At 38.3% G+C, this 19,192-nt stretch overlaps 2 protein-coding genes across 2 annotated transcripts; one reads left to right on the top strand and one right to left on the bottom strand.

Annotated features, from left to right (window-relative positions):
* Positions 1-4,341: 4,341 nt before the first annotated feature.
* On the bottom strand, positions 4,342-7,956 carry LOC135945232 (histone deacetylase HDAC1-like). The gene is made up of 9 exons (XM_065492792.1): positions 7,800-7,956; positions 7,086-7,198; positions 6,911-7,028; positions 6,425-6,780; positions 5,749-5,950; positions 5,442-5,691; positions 5,318-5,376; positions 5,012-5,257; positions 4,342-4,953 (listed from the first exon to the last, which is right to left on the bottom strand). The coding sequence occupies exons 1-9, from the start codon at positions 7,855-7,857 to the stop codon at positions 4,901-4,903; spliced, it is 1,455 nt and encodes a 484-aa protein (XP_065348864.1). The 5' UTR covers positions 7,858-7,956; the 3' UTR covers positions 4,342-4,900.
* A 165-nt stretch (positions 7,957-8,121) lies between these two features.
* Positions 8,122-17,668, top strand: LOC135945231 (tyrosine-protein kinase Src64B-like). The gene is made up of 8 exons (XM_065492791.1): positions 8,122-8,307; positions 13,006-13,103; positions 13,603-13,834; positions 14,190-14,288; positions 14,345-14,601; positions 15,080-15,501; positions 15,676-15,829; positions 16,424-17,668. The coding sequence occupies exons 2-8, from the start codon at positions 13,058-13,060 to the stop codon at positions 16,759-16,761; spliced, it is 1,548 nt and encodes a 515-aa protein (XP_065348863.1). The 5' UTR covers positions 8,122-8,307; positions 13,006-13,057; the 3' UTR covers positions 16,762-17,668.
* The last annotated feature ends 1,524 nt before the right edge of the window (positions 17,669-19,192 follow it).

The raw sequence follows: 19,192 nt of genomic DNA, 5'->3' as shown, positions 1-19,192 counted from the left end.
AACAATTTATGGAGAGCACAGCCAGCTGAAATTTTTATTGATTAAGTGGCTTGTCTGATTTGAGTTACTCGCTCGGGGCATTGTAAACCAAAATCTGGAATAAGAATTCCGTAATGTACGAGGTCTCGCAAGTTCAAAAATTGGTGTTTTCAGAATTTATTGATTAGACAAGTAAATGTTGCCCATGAACCAACGATGAAAATAAAACGAAAGTACCACGGTTGTAAAAAATCTCCCCATGAAATTCTCGTTAAAAAATGATGGTTAGAGTTAAATATCAAATTTAATCCAAAGTGATAACTAAATACTAAATCGAAATAATTCGTAATGCAAGAAATAATTGATAATTTCTTAAATTGGCTTAAAAAATTAAATTCCGCCCAAAATGGACCAAATCGCAATATTTTTGGTAATCAGATAAATATGAAACACAAAACTTAATGATTTAGGAAATACAACAAAATTTAGGCCAGTAAATCGGCTCTCCGTAAACCAACTTGGCTGAATGTCAATACCAGTCTGAAATTAATAAACATTTAAATTTTCAAGTAAGAATAGCAATCACAAATAATTTCAGTTGTCCTTAAAAAACAGAATATATAATTTTTACATTCATTAATGTGCCGTCTTTTTTGCACATGAAAATGTAAAAATTTTTTGGCGAATATTAATTTTAAATTAAAATATTCCGTTTAGGCCATTAAAAAGATATTTCTTACAATGAACATATTTTTAGATTGAACTTTTTTAACAGTGATGATTCGTGTGGCCTGTTGTGATTTAAAGATTTCATTAATTTAAAATGTGAAATTCGACAATTTCAAAGACTTTTTAAAAGATGGACAAACATTAAAATTAAAATTTAATATTAAGATTTTAATTTGATGAGATGAATTGATAAATGGTCATTATTTTAGGCTCCAAATGATATTTAGAATGTTTTCTTATGTGCTCTGCCGTCTTCGGAAAGCCAAAATCACTCGTTTTGCAATTCGCGGGAAAAAATTCGAGTTATTTTTAAAGTTGCCCAAAAATCGTCATACAGAAAACAGTCGTTTTAAGAATATACAAATTATAACAAAAATATTAATCTTGTAATTTAAGTTTTCATCGTGTAAAAGGAACACACATTCAATGAGTCCACTACTAATTAAAACAAATTATCCTTATAAAGTCCTGACGATGGTTAATTTTTGAATGAAACCTTGAGCAAGCCACTGCAAACGATTGCCAGAACATCGATCCCTAAAGCGATCGGTTATGACTTTGAAGAAAATGAATAAAAATCAAGCACTCTTTCCCTTGGGCTGATGAGAGCGGCAGACACTTGAATCCGGCCGGCAGAGACGAAGAAATTACTTAGAGGCGGCTGGCTGCTTCTGGCGCGCGGTGAAGTGAACTGGATGAAATCATGGTCTAAACTGACGCAAATATTTATATCTTGGAGAGCAGAGAGCAGAGCCGGCCGTCTGTTTGATGGCTATGGGCCGATGCGAGGCGTGGGTGGAGGAGCGGCATGCCTCTCGCAGCCGCGCGCGTGCACGATGAGAGAAGAGGCGCGCATGGCCCCAACCCCTTTCCGCCCAGCCCAACACTGCCTGCCTGCTTTCTCTCTCGTTCTCTGCTCGAGCCGTTAATTAAGCCACCCCGGTTCTTGCCGGCTCGCCAAATACAATCAGGCCGCTCCGCACACACATTTGCCGGCTAACCGCTCCATTTTTCTCTCGCACACGTACACTCGCCCCGTGCAATAAGTGGGCTCCGTGCTTGACAGAAAAAAACGGCGTTTCAATCAAGGACGCGAACGCACACGCGCACACCCAGCCCGTTTCGCATTTGTTGCCCCGGTGCTGATTTTCTGGCACTGCCTTTGTCATAATATCTGGGTTTAGTGAAAGGGTGAGAAATTAAAAACATTTTATTCTGATTTTCTAGAAAGAAACATACTATATTTCCAAACTTGGTTATTCGAGAACTCTATAATTCCATAACCACATATCAAAAAATCATGATGGGGTGCTCGAACTAAAAATTTAAAAATGAAGAGCATTTTGAGAAAAACATACACATTAAATAAGTACCTTTTAGCAAATAAGTAAATTATTAGCAACCAAAATAATTGAAAATTTTGCGAGAAATCAAATCCTAACTCGACAAGTAAACCCCCAGCAAATCAATTTTATGCAACGTGCGAATCTTCTAATAAATATCGCAAAAATTATGAAAGTCATTTGCTTGTAATGTAACGAGTATTTATAACCTTGTTTAATATATATTTAATTCATTATAGTCTGTGAAAAAGTTGAAATAATAGATTATTGCTATGATTACTAACTTTGGTCACAGAACAAAACGAAATCGAAAACATTTCTCTAATAAACTGCACGAATGTGCTGGATTAAATCTAAATAATTCAATTTTAATTTAAAATTAGGAGTATGGATATCTTAAGTAAATGTAAATGATATTTCAATAATCAATACAGGTAAATCAAAATTAATGACTGAGAAAGATTCTCGTGTGAGTAAAATAAACTTGTTTTGCATCCTGCAGTTGCTCACCTATGCAACCAGTGCAACACTTACACCAGGCAAGTTGCATATTGAGGTCAAAATTCATTCCACCCGCAACTTCTTCTTTTTTTCTGATACAATTGGAAATGTGAAAATCTTTAAAGACATTTCACCATTTAAAACTTATTTGATAGAGCAACCTTAAATTAAATTCTACTGGTGTTTCCTTCTAGATTAACTAGTAGAATTTCACTCTTTAATTGAAAAATGAAATAAAATTCCAATAATTCGTTGTCGCAGGGTGGGTGAGTGGCAGTATTATTTAATAGATCCCATTTCGTTGGGCTTAATCGTAATCAATCATTTTCAATGCTCCGGGATGATTAGAAATCCTCTGCAGATATTTCCACATAGATTAAAATCCAGCTCATATGTAAATTTCCTGTATTTCAATATTTTAAAGTGGAACTGACATCAAATTTTCCTTGGAAAAAATAATAAATTATTAATTTTTAGGCTTAATTTTCTTGGTGCGATGAGATATTAATCCCCAAGTTGAACCGTTTCAAGCAGCAAAAGCTTCTTTTCGTGGCGTGTGCGTTCATACCCCAAGTATAGACAAGAGAAGTGCGAGATTTACAGTCGGCCGCGGAGAGCACGTCCGCACGCCGGCTGAAATCGGTCTCTGCGGCCGCGGTAAAGGCGAGACATGCACGGGACGGAGGGATGGAGAGGCGGCGGCGGGCTGCTGGTCGCGTGTTTATTTGGAAAACCGGGCGCGGCGCGAGATGCATATGACTAGCGATAATATACAGAAAGAGAACGAGCGCCGCTCGCGCACGCATATTTATAGCGAATGTTATAAGGCGCGCAGCTGCCTTCTTTAAAAATCTTTCCGGCCGAAATATCTTGGAAAGTTTATTTTTATATCACAAGTTTATAAGACATGACGGGGGTGTAAGGAAATATAAAAAATGCGTGATGGAGCGTGTATGTGTGCCGCCTCCCTCGTCCAGCTCTTCGAAAACTGTGTCTCGCAATAAAATATTCCGTCACTTTCACAGCCGCGACAAGTGCTGACAGAAACAGTTAAGGTTGGAATGAAATACCGCTCCGATTTTCGCCCTTGACTCATCACATCTCTGTAAGTTTAATTGCTTGTCGTACGACTTCTCTAAACATTATTTGGTTTATATTTTAGATCATTGCAAATTTAATTGGTAAATATGTAGATTTCATCTACTTACAATATGAGTCAGCTTCAAAAGTTTTTGATCTCTCGGATCTCTCCTATACATACTCTCTGAAATTTCAATTTAAAATTAAATTAAAACTGCAAAATTTGTTAATGTTTTTAATTTTTCATTGAAACGCAGATTTTATTTCTTTAAAAACTACTATAGCTTGCTCCACTAACGGAATTTCCTCAACGACTGCCATTTTTTTTAAATTACTCCTTTGGTGAAGCCCAGATGAAAATTGAAAAAAGCACACAGCTATTAGCTATCAAGCTATTATTTCGTTTAGCAGAGTTCATTTATTAGCTTAGAAATATTTTCTCAAATGAACTCTTCCGTAGGATTTATAGCTTTCAAAAATATCGCAGCTAAGCGTGAGCTCAACTGGCCGGCAAGCGGACTCCTCAAGTAGCGTATAGTGATTACCATTTCCTGTTTATTTTTAATTTTTCTTCAAATGTGAAGATGCCGTTGGTCACAGAGAGAGATCTCTCTTTGCTCAGTGCATCCACCTTTGCTGGCAGGCATGCCAAACAGGACGTACGAGTATAGGCTTTTGATGTCAGGCAATTAAAAATAAAAGACGCATATCTCATTGTACAAAAAGATTTATTTTGAGGAAATAAATACGCAGACTTTTGGCGAACTATGAAATCTAAATCTTACACTCACAATCAAAACAGCCTTCTTTTGCTGACGAAAACATAACCAAAATCGACTTAAAATGTTCTGGCCAAGAAATTACTGTGCTCAATCTAAACCTTGTTTGGATTCCTGTAATTTGTCCGACACGAAGATTTATTTTGATAATTTTAAGCCAAAATTGGTTTGAACTTAACTCTTTTGGAGCAAATTTAAATTAAGATCTTATTTAGTTTACATTAGAGCCATTAAATATGACCTTCTGCAAAAAAAACTATGCTGAAATAAAACTTAAAGTCAATTTACAGCTATCACACTTTATCCCCTACTATTATTTTTCAGAGGGCAAAAATATGACTTTGCTCAGTTAACCAAATCACATCAGATTCAAAGAGTACAATAGCATTTTTTATCCAAGTTAAAAAAGAAATGCAAGCAACAGCAAGTGATTTCTAATCGGACAAATTAGAGTTCTCCATTATATTATGGAATTTTGAGATCAGGACATTAAGCTGCGCTGGTTTTCTCACCATCTTTCTTCGATTCTTTCTCATCATTTTCTGCAGATCCAATCGATTCATTAATGTTTTGAGACATATATCAAATTTTGTCACTTACTCGTCTTTTTATCATCTTCATCTTTTTTCTCGTCGTTATCATGTTTGTGCGACTTGTCCAAACGCGGTCGTTTGCGTCCCTTGTATGATGCTTTTTGGTCCTTACGATCAGCTTCGTCGTCACTGTCAGAAAATTCATTGTCTGGATTGATTCTCTTATCAGTAATGCTCTGAGGGAGACGTTCATCTGGATTGGCTTTGTCATCATCTTCCCCAGAATCTACTTTCAGCGCATCTTCTGGAATGGCTGTTAAATAACACAAATTTGAGTACAAAGTTTAAATGTTTCTATTGAATTACTCTTTACCTTGCATTTGAACGCCAGGAGCATGAGGAAGCATTCTGAGATTCTCAAATAGGCGAGTTCTGAAATTAGAACGTACACATAAGTCAATATAGTTCCTTTCTCAAGTGAAGAAAATGCAACTCACTTGATCTTTTCCAGGTATTCAGTTGTGTTTTGGTTGGCCATGTTTGATGGGCTGATATGAAGTTTAAAGTCTGGTCCAAAATATTCAAAATAGTCGTTGTACGGCAGCTCGTTGGCGATTTCCACGCCCAATGCAACCGAAGTCTCATAGGTCCAGCAACGGGAAACGTTCCTAATGGTGTAGCCACCGCCACCCACGATCAGCAGCGGCAGGTTGTACTTTTTCATGAACTCCACGCACTTTCCGTGGCCTAGCGAGATTTTAAAATTGAGAATGGCTGCGTCTTGCGATGAGTTAGGCTACAAACCTCGCACGGTCAGATTGAAACAGCCGAGTCTGTCTCCTGTGAGTGAGTCGGCGCCGCATTGTAGCACGATTGCTCCAGGCTGGAAGGTCTCCATCACCTTGGACATGATTGGCACGAAAATGCTCTCGTAGCTCGCGTCGTCAATGCCGTCGCGCAGGGGAATGTTCACAGCATAGTACTTGCCTTTGCCAGCACCAATATCCTGAAATGACAAATAAATTTTATTTAACACTAAATAAAATTTTATATTAAGTATTAATCAAGAAAAGTGAAAAATGGTAAAATGTACAAGGGATTAATAAGTTACTGAAATGCAGGCAAATCAAAAGGTAGTCAATTCATAACACGCAATCACACGACACGTTTAAATAATTTCCACAGATGAACTTTAAGTTTAAAAAATTTGTAGATTATGAGTCGTAAGATGTGGTATAAGTGTTTTAAACTCTGGCGTGCTATTGACCTAGAGGCGCCATGACCAGGCGCCCAGGCCGACCAGTAACCAACCACCGTGTTATGTATGAATTAGCACTTTATTTTCTCTGTTTCCTCTAAACCACAAGCAAGCACTGTTTAAGTTTAACGTGGTTTTTGCGCCGAACACTTCTGCCGACCCCTTCCAAACGATTGCAATATCGAAGAAAATTTTTCCCTTGAAAACGGTACAGGTTCTCACCCTGAGATCTCCAGTTCCAGGGAAGTACTCTCCGTACTTGTGGAACGACACGGTCATCACCCGGTCAGTAGTGTAAAACGCCTCTTCAACGCCATCACCGTGGTGGACGTCGATGTCAATGTACAAGACCCTCTGATGATACTTGAGCAGTTCAAGGATGCCGAGCACGATGTCGTTGACATAGCAGAAACCGGAGGCCTCAGACTTCTTTGCGTGATGAAGTCCACCACCCCAGTTGATGCAGATGTCGGACGACTGCTTGTTCAGCTTGACAGCAGCAGCCACAGAGCCGCCTGCGGACAGCTGGCAGAACTCGTACAGACCGTCAAACACAGGGCAATCTTCTCCAACGTTGACTGAAATCAGATTAAAATATATAATTTAATTGTTAAAAGGTTGTGTCTTTTATTGTGTAACATTATTAAACCGCGACAAAACAATCTTTCAAGGTTTTTATTACAGAACAAAGAAGATAACTGAACTTACATCTCTGCATCTGCTTGTTGTATTCTGCCATATTATCAGGGCGGATACTCCTGAGGAACCGGATGTAGTCATCGCTGTGGAACTTGGTCATCTCGTCGGCAGTTGCTTTGTGAGGACGCTAAAATTTCATTTTTTAAACTTGGCCTTCGCAAAAGCAGTCTTTTAGAAAACCTACGTAAATTTCCATCTTGCGGTAGAGGCCGTAGTTCAAGAGAAGGTTGTGCGTCATGCGTATGCGGTGCGGCTTCATGGGGTGGCCTTGCCCATAGTAGTAATTTCCGATGTCACCTGCAATGGAATAGTTTATCCAGTGAATCATATTGATTGTGAGAAGAAGACCGAGTTCATCATCTTCGATAAATTCAGTTTGTATCCGCCATGTTCTTTAGGTTCACACGTGGATAAGGATTGAGGGTGACCATGAATATTTTTTGCGTTCCTAAGTTTAAATACAAGAAATTTATTTCTATAGAAACATAAACATTTAAGAGATATTAAATGTTTGAAATTAGGTAGAAATAGTAGTTCCGCGGCCGAAGCACGGCAAAGTAAGTAAGCTGAACCGGTGGCGTTGAACATGAGTGATCACGCAAAGTACCAACTTTTATCCACTTGAGAATTTAATGGCCGAATTGATGAAATTTTCGCATTTCCGACACTTCGGTTCAAGAAATTCGAAATATTGTTTTGCAATTTTCAAAGTCAAAGTATAATCAGTAATTTGGAGGTAAAATTTTTACATAAAAGACCTAATTTCAACCAAAATATTGTACAAGTCCACCTTCTACCGCGATCGACTGTTAGGTATGTATGTATACATACTCGCTTAGATTTTGCATTTTTTACCGGTCTAATCCCAAAATTTTAAAAATCTCAGACCCGTACTCACTGTCGTAATAGTAGCAAACTTTCTTCCGGCTGTGCGGTTGCATGGCTGCCGAAGACATGGTCGAGAACGCGTCGAAAAAGCGCCTCGCCGAAGTTCGGGTTTGTGTTAAGTCAGTCCACAGAACACAAAACAAGCATCTCTCTTGCTAACAGCCGCCCCTGAAAAGTACGACACCTGGCAGCTGCAGCATGAAGCTAAAGGGCGTTCGCTGAATGCACCAATCACAGTGGGAAGACCATTTCGAATACTTCGTCAAACGGCCAATTAGAGACGCGTAGGTTGTCTTTCAGCTGATGCGCAGGTCGACATAAGCGAGCACTTCATTTTCGAGCGTTTTTGGGGCCGGCCTAATGGAAAACAACCGAGACCTGTCAAAATAGGGGACCACAACGAGCAGCTTGTGTGCAGTTTTGCCGACGGATTCGGAGGTCGAAACGGCCCTCATGTAGGTGAACGAGGGCCGAGTCTTGGTCTCGTCCGCCTCACCCGCACCCCCGCGTCCGCCACGGTGAGTCCCGCTGCGATTTCGTGTCGCGCATCTTTGTTTATACACACCCGGACGTCGCGGATCCGCTCGCCCGAGGAGAAACAACAATATTGGGTCGGCTGATCGCACTTCGCACGCCCAACTGGCCACTTAATTGAGCAGAAATAATCACCAAAATGCAGTGAAGCAAACCCGACGAAAGTGTAGAGCATTTTTGAAACGCATTCGATCCGCTTGGGGTGATTCACTAAGGGGGTTGTTTCCAGAGGGTGGATAGTCGGGATTCCCAGTAAAATGTTCGATTTCGCCCATTTCGCAACCCCATTCCAGCAAAGCATAGTGATTCATAGATGAAACCATCAGACTTATGACAATTATTCATTTACTAGGCCAACAAACAAAAAATTTCATGAATTCCATTATTTCAAATCTCAGATTAAGTCAGTGTGCACCGAACCAATTAAGGCAAAACGCGTTTTTACATCTAAGCCATGCCACCAGGCGCGTGCGACCTTGTTTGACCCATTGACTCAGCTAATGAATGTGACATTAAAATCAAATTTACATCTCCTGACTTTCTCTCATTCAAAGCGTTGTTTCGCCTCCGAAGGATGTTGTCATTTGCATTTCCTGAGCAACTTCCTTGCCATATTTCGTGGAATTCGATTTGCAAACAAAGCCATTCCTCTGTTCTTCCAACGTCGTCAATAATTTAGTCAAATTTGAATTATTCTGGAAAACCCAATTTCTACATGTAAGTGTTCGATGTCATAATTCTGTTGCACCATCGTTTATTTAACTCACCACACACAATCACTCGTGTCTCGTGTCGATCGTTTGACGGAAATGAAAGAAAAAAAACATCCCGAATTGAATTAGTACCGCCGTCCGCGCGAAATATTCTATCGGGAAAGCAAAAGTTTGACAATGGGTCCGTTGTGGCCGCGAGAGCAGGGTGATTTATCGCCGTCGCTCTGCTCTGCATAAGCAAGCGCTCGTTGTCTCGTGGCTGGAAAGCGGGATGTGTGCTCGCCTGAATATTAAGCGTACAGGATGAGCCCAAGTGGCCCGGTAAAGCGAATATCGTGTGTATCTTGCTGGTATTCAAGACTCGACCTATGTATGTCAACCAGCTCAATTTTTTGCACCTATTGAAAGATGCCATCCACGATTGTTGCCAGAGCAATACTCTATACGAGTAAGAAATCAGATGAGCGATAAAGAATGTTATTGATTTCTTAAAAATTCCCTATCAGCATTATTTAAGTGGAGCTTTGCAGGCCAAAAATTTAAAACATTTGGAATTGTTAGCTGTAGCCATTAATTGAATTTGGTGGAATTTAGCAACAGCATAAATTATCTCTACTACGAGCTAAAATGAAATCGTGAAAAAGTAAAAGTTAAATTTCAGACTTTCCCGGGTTTCTCGATTATATTTTTCTTGATTTAGATACCTCTCGTTGCGATCTATCAAAAGGTGTGTGAATTAGGAGGTAAATTTCTCTTCTTCCAAAATAAATTTAGTTAGTATCTGTATTTTCCTGAGGCTTCAGAAATAAGTCGATCGAGTCGTTTGTTTTAACAATACAAACACAAAGTGCATTCAAAATAGGGTGAAGTTTGGAAAAAATCCGATTCCACCAACTGTCTCAAAAGTCTACAGCGCTAGACCTTTTTCCATGGTAGATTTTGATTCCTATCTTTGACAAAATCTCTCAATCGGCGAATTCTTCATGACGGGGAAATTCCTTATTAAGGTAAAAATTACCATTTTAGTGTGAGAACTCTGTGAAAACGAAAACACTCCTCACCATTTATTAAGCACTTTAATTTTCCACTACTCCTCCGAAAATTTGTTAAAAACTTGGTTAAATGTAAACTAATACCAATTCCAATAAAACAATTCCTGGATCCTTTAGGAAAGGAATTAACCAACATGAAATGTAATTTTTCTCGTGTTGCATTCACTTTTGTAAGAGGAGAACTGATTATTTGTTTGTTTGGGGTTCAACTACGCAGTAGTTTGAAGTAAAAAAACTGGATTTAGTTCAATTTTGTAACGTAAGGCATTGCTATCTCTGTTCTAGTATCTAATTATTATGAACTACCAAAGACACTGTCGACGTGGCAGTGACTAAGATTGACAAAAGTGTACACGTTCCTTTGAAAATCCAATAATATTTTAATTAAAATTAATAATATACGGAAAAATTATCAAAACCCCTTTTTACCTTTACTAAAAATACGCATTTAAATCAGGTAGCTGTTTAAAGTGTTTGAGAAAAATTGTCCAAGTTAACATTCAAGAGACGAGCACTGTCACTTTAAAGAAAGGTAGCTAATTGTCAGATTTTTTATTTGCTTTCCAAACGTAAAAAGATTTAATCTGATGTGCTGTAAACAAAATTACCTTAAAAACGTAAAAAAACAAGATTTACGTTTTTACTGAAACGATTTTGTGCTCCTGACCCAAAAATATTAAATCGATCAATGCAAAGTAGCAGGATTGAATTAAAATTCGGACCGGAAGTAGTTTAAATAATTGTTAATAATTAACTGTGGTGTTTGATTGATCAACTTTTGTTTCGTCAACTTTATATGGGAATATTTGTTGCTGGAACGAAATCTCACTGAACTGGATGGAAATCGAAATAAATTTAGATATTTTTTATGAATTTTTCAAACACAACATAAATAGTTGATGTTTATTTACAAGCAGTCTTCTGAAAATTATTTGTACGTGATCGATAACCTCCCAGAAAATGAAAAAGACGTCAAACATTTTGTTTTAACTATATAAGCCGTTACGACGATGCGAGCTCCTAGACACGCCTGCCGTGAGAAAATGATTTATTAAAACGACCGCTTTTTGAAGTGACACATATATTTCATCGCTTTGCAATTCATGGGTTTCTCAACCAAATTGTCGATCTATCATTAAGCTTTCATGCGAGTGATCCGTGCGTGCGCAAATTGTGTCACGAACTATGTGTATACAATAGCATCTCTATGATTTCCTGCAAGTACGATTGTACAACCACATCGAATGAACTGTTCTAAATAAAAACTGCACTTAGTTAGTTACTCTAAATAATGGGTCAGCCTTAGGAAATATCATTAGCTTTTGGGAACGTGTTGCGTGCGACGCATTAATCTACCAAGAACAGCAACAATTGAATTAAATCAATTGCTCGTCGCTCTGCAAAATGGCGAATCTCGTAATGTGTCTTTTGCCTCTCATATGCCTATATATCAAACGGACGACAGAGTCAATTCCTCCCCGGGCCAAATCGTCGGCCAGTCTGTCGGGGTTGGCACTTCTCTGCTTCTTTTCGCGCCTCCCTCGTGCAGAACTCAATGTCAGTTCTCTTTCTCTCTCTCGTCGGGCGTCCGATCGCTCGCGTTTATTAGTAACGCTGCCGCTGCACACTCTCGCTCATTATGCGCGAGGGCGGCGATAGGGTTGCAAGCGACGCGAGGAGGGGACCCATCCACGCGCGCAGTATTGTGTATAATTTCGTTGTGTCTGCTATGCAATAGGCGCGCACGTGCGCTCTTTTTTCGCGTCCTGCGGCTTGGCAGGGAATCCCTCTTTTTGTCTCACTCTTGTTCCGCTCTTGGAACAGGCATTCAAGGAAAGTCAATAAGCCGTGAAAAGGCCTCAACGGTTGGAATTCTTGTGAAATATTTTTCTTGACAAAGGGGAAGAAGCAATCAATCAATATACGTACAGACCATATCAAAAGGACCAAGGCTTTTTTGATAAAGTATTTTCTCAAATTAATGTTTTATCTGCCACAACTGTATATGTGCACTCTGGCACACAAATAGATTTATTTAATTTAAATTAGATTCTTAGTTACAAAGTCCATAATAAACAGGGTTCAATAAATAAATACTGCGTATCTAGGATAGAAATTGATCTAATTTTATTAAATCAAGAAATACTCACTATAGTAACCATTCATCGTTGCTTAAAGATTATTCAGCAAGGAAATTATTCATTTTGTATTTCTGACGCACAAATTATGTTAAATCATGTAATATTCGCGCAGCATCTGTTAAAAGCTGGCAATTATTTTACATGATTCCTGTATGAAAATGTGAGTTTGAGCAGACCACAATTAATTATATCCGAAAATAAAAAAAATGATAGCCGTTCCATCCAGTTTAAACATTTGTATCTTACATTTTTCGGTCAAAATCGTTTCCTTTGCTCAACAATGTCCATCTGACAAGGAGCTTCAAGAAGTGATCTTTAGTAAAAAAAACGTGGCCAGAAACATTATAATTTGCATGACGTTAAAGGATGGATAAATTTTTCCCAGTCCAACTGGCAGTTTCGGCGTCCTTGTGCTTGTTCCCTTGTTTGCATAGTCATATTTATTGATTTTTATCATTTGATTGGTTTTTAAATAATTTAAATGGCATGTCAGACTCACTTGATAATTTATTCATCTTGTGCCAATAGTTTTTATCAAATCACATTAGTTACTCCCTTCTTTTCAGCGCATTTTATCGTTCAGCCACTCATGTTAGAAGTGGCAAATAAAACATCCGTTATCAGCCCAATACTGATACTGATACTCAATCTATTTGGGGACGCACTTGATAAAAGCATTATTTCCAAATTACTGACGTAGACAAACAAAGGGTAGAGCAGCAGCAGCAGCAGCGCCCCCCGTTCTTTGTGAAGTTGAAATTCAACTCTTGTTTCAGCTCGTAATGCACCTTGCCGGCTTGTGACAGACGAAGATTTTGTTGAGGAAAGATGGGCTGTTGCTGCAGCAAGCCGAATCACGCTCGAATGAGCTTAGGTACGTTTATATATTTCATCAAAATCAGTCGGTATTTTTTTCTAGGCCATTGGGCGCTTGTGTTGTTTAATTTTTCCTTTCGTAACATGCATGAAATATCTGCCATTTGTACACCTTGATTCGACAAGTTAAAACCAGATTTTCTGTATGCCTTCATATATTTTTACTGTTTTACATCTTTTTAGAAAATCTAAAACCCATTTTCTTATAATTCTTTCAAATTCATTTGAACTTAATTTATTCTGTTTTGTGAAACGCTCAGAATAAATAATTATTAAGAAAACCATGGAAATTAATTGAATCTAATTAAAATTTGAAGTAACAACCAAAATAAGGATAGGAATCGATTATTTTTCTTTCAAAACAAACTAACACTCGGTGACATCACAAACACAAAATTATAGATACACAACACAGATTAAGTGTTTGTAATTAATTATGTGTGCGTTTCACAAGCACAAGAAGCTTGGAAACAGAGTCGTCATCTTCTATTTTCCAGGTGTGGAAGGGAAACCTTCAAGCAACGATTATGTCACCGAGGGTAATCGGATGCGCCAGCGCAGCGCTCAGCCCTGTGACCACATCAGGGTGCAGCGGAAGCATGAGATGGAGATGTCCGAGTTTTCCACCAGCAGCCACAAAATCGTGGTCGGCGTCTTCAACTACCAGGCCAGAGAGCTGGCGGACGTGTCGTTCAGCAAAGGGGACCGAATGCTTGTCATTGACGACTCGTAATAAATAATTTCTCTTATTTCCTTTACTCTGATCAAAAGGATTTATTTAGTTTAATATTGAAAAAAATATGTACTAGAAACAAAGATTTGCTATTTCTAAAATAATTATTAAATTAAATTTTTTAAGTTTATAGAGCCCCTAAAAATAATCTATGGTCTATCTGGCGTAAAATATTAAGATATAAAAGCCCTTGGACCATATATCACTATTAGCAATTAATCAGTCAATCCTGTCGAGCCTAGCTTTGTGAAAAATATGCGATCAAAACCCACATGAGCACAAAAATAGTTTATCCATAAAACTTATAAATGAAATTAGCACTTTAGTTCATAATTGTTGACATTTTCTCAGGGAGTCTGACTGGTGGCGAGTTCGGCATCTGAAGACCAACAAGGAGGGCTTGGTCCCTTGGAACTTCGTCGCCGACGAGCGTTCCATCGAGAGTGAAGAGTGAGTATTTGACGTCAACTCGCCTGACGAAATCTCTAACATTGCTTGATCCGCAGCTGGTTCTTTGGCAAAATCGTGCGTAAAGAAGCGGAAAAGCTGCTGCTGGCGCCAGAGAATCCTCGAGGTACGTTCCTAATCCGCAACTCTGAGCACAACCCTAGTGGGTTCAGCCTCAGCGTCAAGGACTGGGAGGAGCTGCGCGCACACCACGTCAAACACTACAAAATCAAGTCGCTGGACAACGGCAATGGATTCTACATTGCCACCAACCACGTCTTTCCTAGCCTCCAAAGTCTCGTCCAAGCTTATAGCAGTAAGTTGAAAGTCTTTACAAGTGGAGAATCTTTGATAATTATTTTGTGCAGCTATTAAGTCATGAATATCATTTATTTAATTGGTACAAGTTTTTTTCCAACTGAAAAGAATGTTTTGACTCATTAAAATCGTTACCTTTTTCATGAAGCAAACAGAGATCAAATTATCTATGTAAAATTAAAGTTGTAGCAAACTCTGGAGCTCAGAACTTATTTATTTCAATGGGGATCGTTTATAAACTAATTTTTAGTAAGTTTTTGATCAACTATAATAATATTTACCAGACAAACTATTTGACGAGAGGGACAAGAAGAATGACTTGGGAAACCCCCTAAATTTTGAAAGAGATATTTGTTTTAAATTTTTGTATATTATGTAGCTAAATTTTTCTCACAAGCATTTTTTAATTATACTTTATTTTGAATTGACTTGCAATTTTATTTATGCGTTTTAAATTATATATTTGTCATCCGCAGAAAATGCTTTGGGGCTGTGCCATGTGCTATCGAGGCCATGTCCGAAGCCGAGACCGGAAATGTGGGACTTGTCGCCAATGCTGCGGGACCAGTGGGAAATTGACCGCAATGAAATCACGCTTGTGCGAAAGCTAGGCCAGGGCAACTTTGGCGAAGTGTGGCTTGGAAACTGGAGAGACCTGCCGGTGGCCGTGAAGACCCTCAAGCCGGGCTCCATGTCTCCACAGGCCTTCTTGGAGGAGGCTGCCATCATGAAGAAGTTCCGCCACAACAGACTGGTCGCTTTATACGCCGTGTGCTCCAGGGAGGAGCCCATTCTGATCATTCAAGAGTTCATGAACAAAGGATCTCTGCTCGATTATCTGAGACACGAGGGCAAGGAGAATCTCTCGCTTGGAGATCTGATATACATTGCTGCTCAGGTCAGTTTTAACATCAAATCTACTTTTAATAAAATGATTTTATGCAGCTTGTTCTAATGCGCTCTTTCTGGCTTAATTTTTAGTTTGGTATAGAGAACAAATTTAATGTAGAAGTAACTGTTGGATGATTAGCGTTGCAGAAATTATTTTTAACTGTTATTTCTTTGTTCGCAGGTTGCAAGTGGAATGCAGTATTTGGAGAAATTGAACCTCATTCATAGAGACATAGCTGCAAGAAATATTCTACTAGGAGATAACAACGTGGCCAAAATTTGTGACTTTGGTCTTGCGAAACTAATCGAGGATGACGAATATTGCCCAAGACAAGGTACAGCTTTTGTCTAAATGGACTTTACTAATTATTGTTGCGTTACTTGACATGGTTTCTTTGCAATATTGCTCCAAAGTTTGAAAGTTTTGCATGCTATTAATTTGTCTTTGCAAACAAAAAATCCAAGATAACTTGCAAAATTTTGTTTTTTATAAAAATATTTATTGTGTTTGATATTAAAAATCCTCTTTTTGTGTTTCCAATAAATTATTTTGCTATCTTCAGGACGAATTTTGCAATTTTAAAATTCTTAAACTGCGCTGTAATGCGCCTAAATCATTGTGTGAAGCCATCCAAGTACTTCTACGCCCATAATGACCGTTGGTTTAGTTAACTTTTTATGTAAATTAAAATTTGCTTCTTCAGGCATTACATTTTTAAACCTGTTAGCTAGAGAAAAAACGACTTTGTGAAAGATTGATGTACAAATAAAACTAAACTTGTACGTCTTGTACAAAATCACACTTCTAGCCTTCTGAAATTTGGGATTATTAGTGCGAACCAATAAAAATCACCCCTTTTAATCTAGACAAAATAATTCAACCTGTTAAATTAGCTGCTTTGTTAAATAAACTTATAAAATATCCACAGGTGCTCGGTTCCCTGTGAAATGGACAGCACCGGAAGCGATCATCTACAACCGCTTCACAATCAAGTCTGACGTCTGGTCGTACGGCATCCTGCTGATGGAGATCTTCACGTACGGCCAGGTGCCCTACCCTGGCATGAACACGAGGGACGTGATCGAGGCCCTGGAGAGGGGCTACCGCATGCCAAAGCCGACGTCGGTGCCCCTGCCGGACGAGATCTACAACGTCATGCTCATGTGCTGGGACAACACGCCCGAGAAGAGACCCACGTTCGAGTTCCTGCAGCACTTCTTCGAGGACTTCAACGTCACCTCGGAGATTCCGTACCGCGAGATCTGAGTGAGCGGAGTGCAAAAAAAATGAAGTTCCTTGTTTGGGAAAAAAATCGGCACAATTGCTCTAGCGCAGGACCAAGCGAGTAGTGGGTGGGCGTGTATTGTGTTCAATCCAAAAGAGCGGGGCCCTCGCGATTGCAATCTTAGCACTTGTTTGGTGCATCTTTTTCGAATCTCATTGTTTTGTTGAAAATGAGGCGATCAAAGCACGATTTTCAACTTTGATTATGATATCTTTGAGTGCCAATTTAGGTACGCTGCGTAAATTTTAAACTCAAGGGGTAAAAGCATTTTAATGCAGATTAATTTGATGGTGAAAAAACTGTTTTTAGTGTTTAGGTGGACTGCAATTTGTGTTGCTCTTTTCTTCCGCAAATTTTCTAGTGTTTTAAATTTACAGCCGCTCATAGCCAGCACCATGGTTTTTTTATAGCTTAAAGCTGGAAGCTAAAAGTCTTACGGTTCAGCTAGACTAAGTCAAACATTTCAAAATTACAGTCTTTCTGTGGTCAGTAAATTTACTATTTTTTACATTTTTCTAGCCAAGTGTACACTGCTGAATATTTGAATCTTAAATCTGAAGAAATGTCATTTGTCATTTAAGCTTAAAAAATTAACTGTGGTGCGATACGTTGACGGCTTTAAGGAGAAATTAAAAAATTAATAAGATTTGTTCTTACACGTTTTTGAAATACAGAATATTAACTATGCTAGCCTCTAAAGAATTTATATTTTATTTTTTGATTTCATGTTAGTAAATCTATTTACATTTTGAGCGTTTGGGGCCAAGTTTAAATCAAGCTCTCGTTTATGCTAATGATTTTTAAAGGAGGTGAAATTTTCATTGTTTATCATAAATCAAGTTTGCATTGAAGAGAAAATCTTGTAACTCTCTGGCTTCTAGTCCAAAACAAAGTAACAAAAAGATATTTTACGCTATACCTGCCCTTACAAGGAATCCCCGCGGTCCTTCCGCACCTAACATCTATATTTTTCGCATCAAACATGCACACTTTTGGGATGTAAACATGAACCACCAGTCTCCAAAGTTTTCAATCCAGCATTCCTTAAATCCATAATGATCAAGAAATAAGTCAAAATTGCAAAAAATGGCTTATTCATCTTGTCAGCCAATTCTGCTTACCAAATTTCACAATGACCCACTTGTCAAAAATTAATATTGAAATCCCTATACTAAGGTTTGACCCCATAGTTCACATATGGTGCTAGAGAGTAACTTTTCATAGGTCAGTTTCTTCTAATGTCAAGAAAGTCTACACGTCTGATGCAAAAAATACTTCTTTAACTTTTGGTAGATATATTCCTTGCTAGTTATTCTTCTCAAAATACTTGAAGACGCTCTTGAATTAAATATGCTTATTATTTGTCACGTTTCAAGTGCTCCAGATTGCAGCCAAGGGTTTCCATAGAAATAATAAATATTGTGTGTACAAATGTCATATTAGGTGGGTCGACACAAAGAGTACCACCAAATTGTAACAATAATACGAAAGTAATGTAGGGCAGCACGTGAGAATTTATCGGTGAACGAGCTTCAAAATCGAATTGTACCCATGCACAAGAATTCAGTTGTTCGACAGCATTTTGCTTTTGCAAGAGCATTTTTAATCTCGAGTTCCTGACACAGGCTGCTCGCGGAATTTGGCGCAGCTCACGTCTTCGTTTTGTGAAGCAACTCGCATGATTTTTCATCCTTCAATTTACTGAGTCGTCCATGGAAAGAGATATAATATGATAAAGCGTAGCTAACTTTGACAAAGACATTCAAATTTCGTGTGTTTGTGTAAATATCAATGTGCTAATAATTGTAAATATTTTTCTATTCAACGAATTTTTATCCTTGCAAGGCTATAAATTGCATCAACACACATAACCGTTCAGGTAGATTCAGTCATGATGTTCGTTTGCCAGAATGCTTTGCGATTTGCGAAATTTGTGTAAATACTCATCGAGTGTAACTTTGCCTATAATTATCTCATTCCACTTTTGTGTGTAGCTGCGAACGTGAATCAATTGTCGGATGGAATGTTTGACTTTTCCACTCTCTCACGCATTTAATCTATCAGATTAGTTGTACAACAAAGGTTAAAGACATTCTCCATTTTTGCCATTATCAGCTGTATGTTTAAAATGGTAGTCTCTTGCATTATTATCAATGCCATTTAATATGGGTTTCGATTTTATGATTTGATGTGACCGTAAACGCGTATGTGATATATGTGCTAGTATTTATAATAAACATATAATACCACATTTGCTACAAGAACAAAAACAAGCGTCTCCTTTGATTTTAAAAAACCCTCTAATATTTTACTGGCAGCCTGAATATAAAATTTAGTTTTTAAGTTTAATTTAAATTCAGTTCCCTCAGTGTAAAGCGATAGCTATTTATTTCCCTGAATTTCTAAAGATAT

This window comes from Cloeon dipterum, chromosome X, assembly GCF_949628265.1.
Source record: "Cloeon dipterum chromosome X, ieCloDipt1.1, whole genome shotgun sequence".
NCBI lineage: Eukaryota > Metazoa > Arthropoda > Insecta > Ephemeroptera > Baetidae > Cloeon > Cloeon dipterum.
Note: the sequence above shows the minus strand (reverse complement) of the source record. Positions and strands in the feature narration are given on the sequence as shown.

Coding starts and splice junctions, on each gene's coding strand:
- LOC135945232 (XM_065492792.1), bottom strand. CDS start 7,857: ATGTCTTCGGCAGCCATGCAACCGCACAGCCGGAAGAAAGTTTGCTAC. Junction 5,692..5,748: donor TTTCAATCTGACCGTGCGAG/GTTTGTAGCCTA, acceptor AAATCTCGCTAG/GCCACGGAAAGTGCGTGGAG. Junction 4,954..5,011: donor TGAAGATGATAAAAAGACGA/GTAAGTGACAAA, acceptor TTGGATCTGCAG/AAAATGATGAGAAAGAATCG.
- LOC135945231 (XM_065492791.1), top strand. CDS start 13,058: ATGGGCTGTTGCTGCAGCAAGCCGAATCACGCTCGAATGAGCTTAG. Junction 13,104..13,602: donor TCACGCTCGAATGAGCTTAG/GTACGTTTATAT, acceptor TCTATTTTCCAG/GTGTGGAAGGGAAACCTTCA. Junction 15,502..15,675: donor TGATATACATTGCTGCTCAG/GTCAGTTTTAAC, acceptor CTTTGTTCGCAG/GTTGCAAGTGGAATGCAGTA.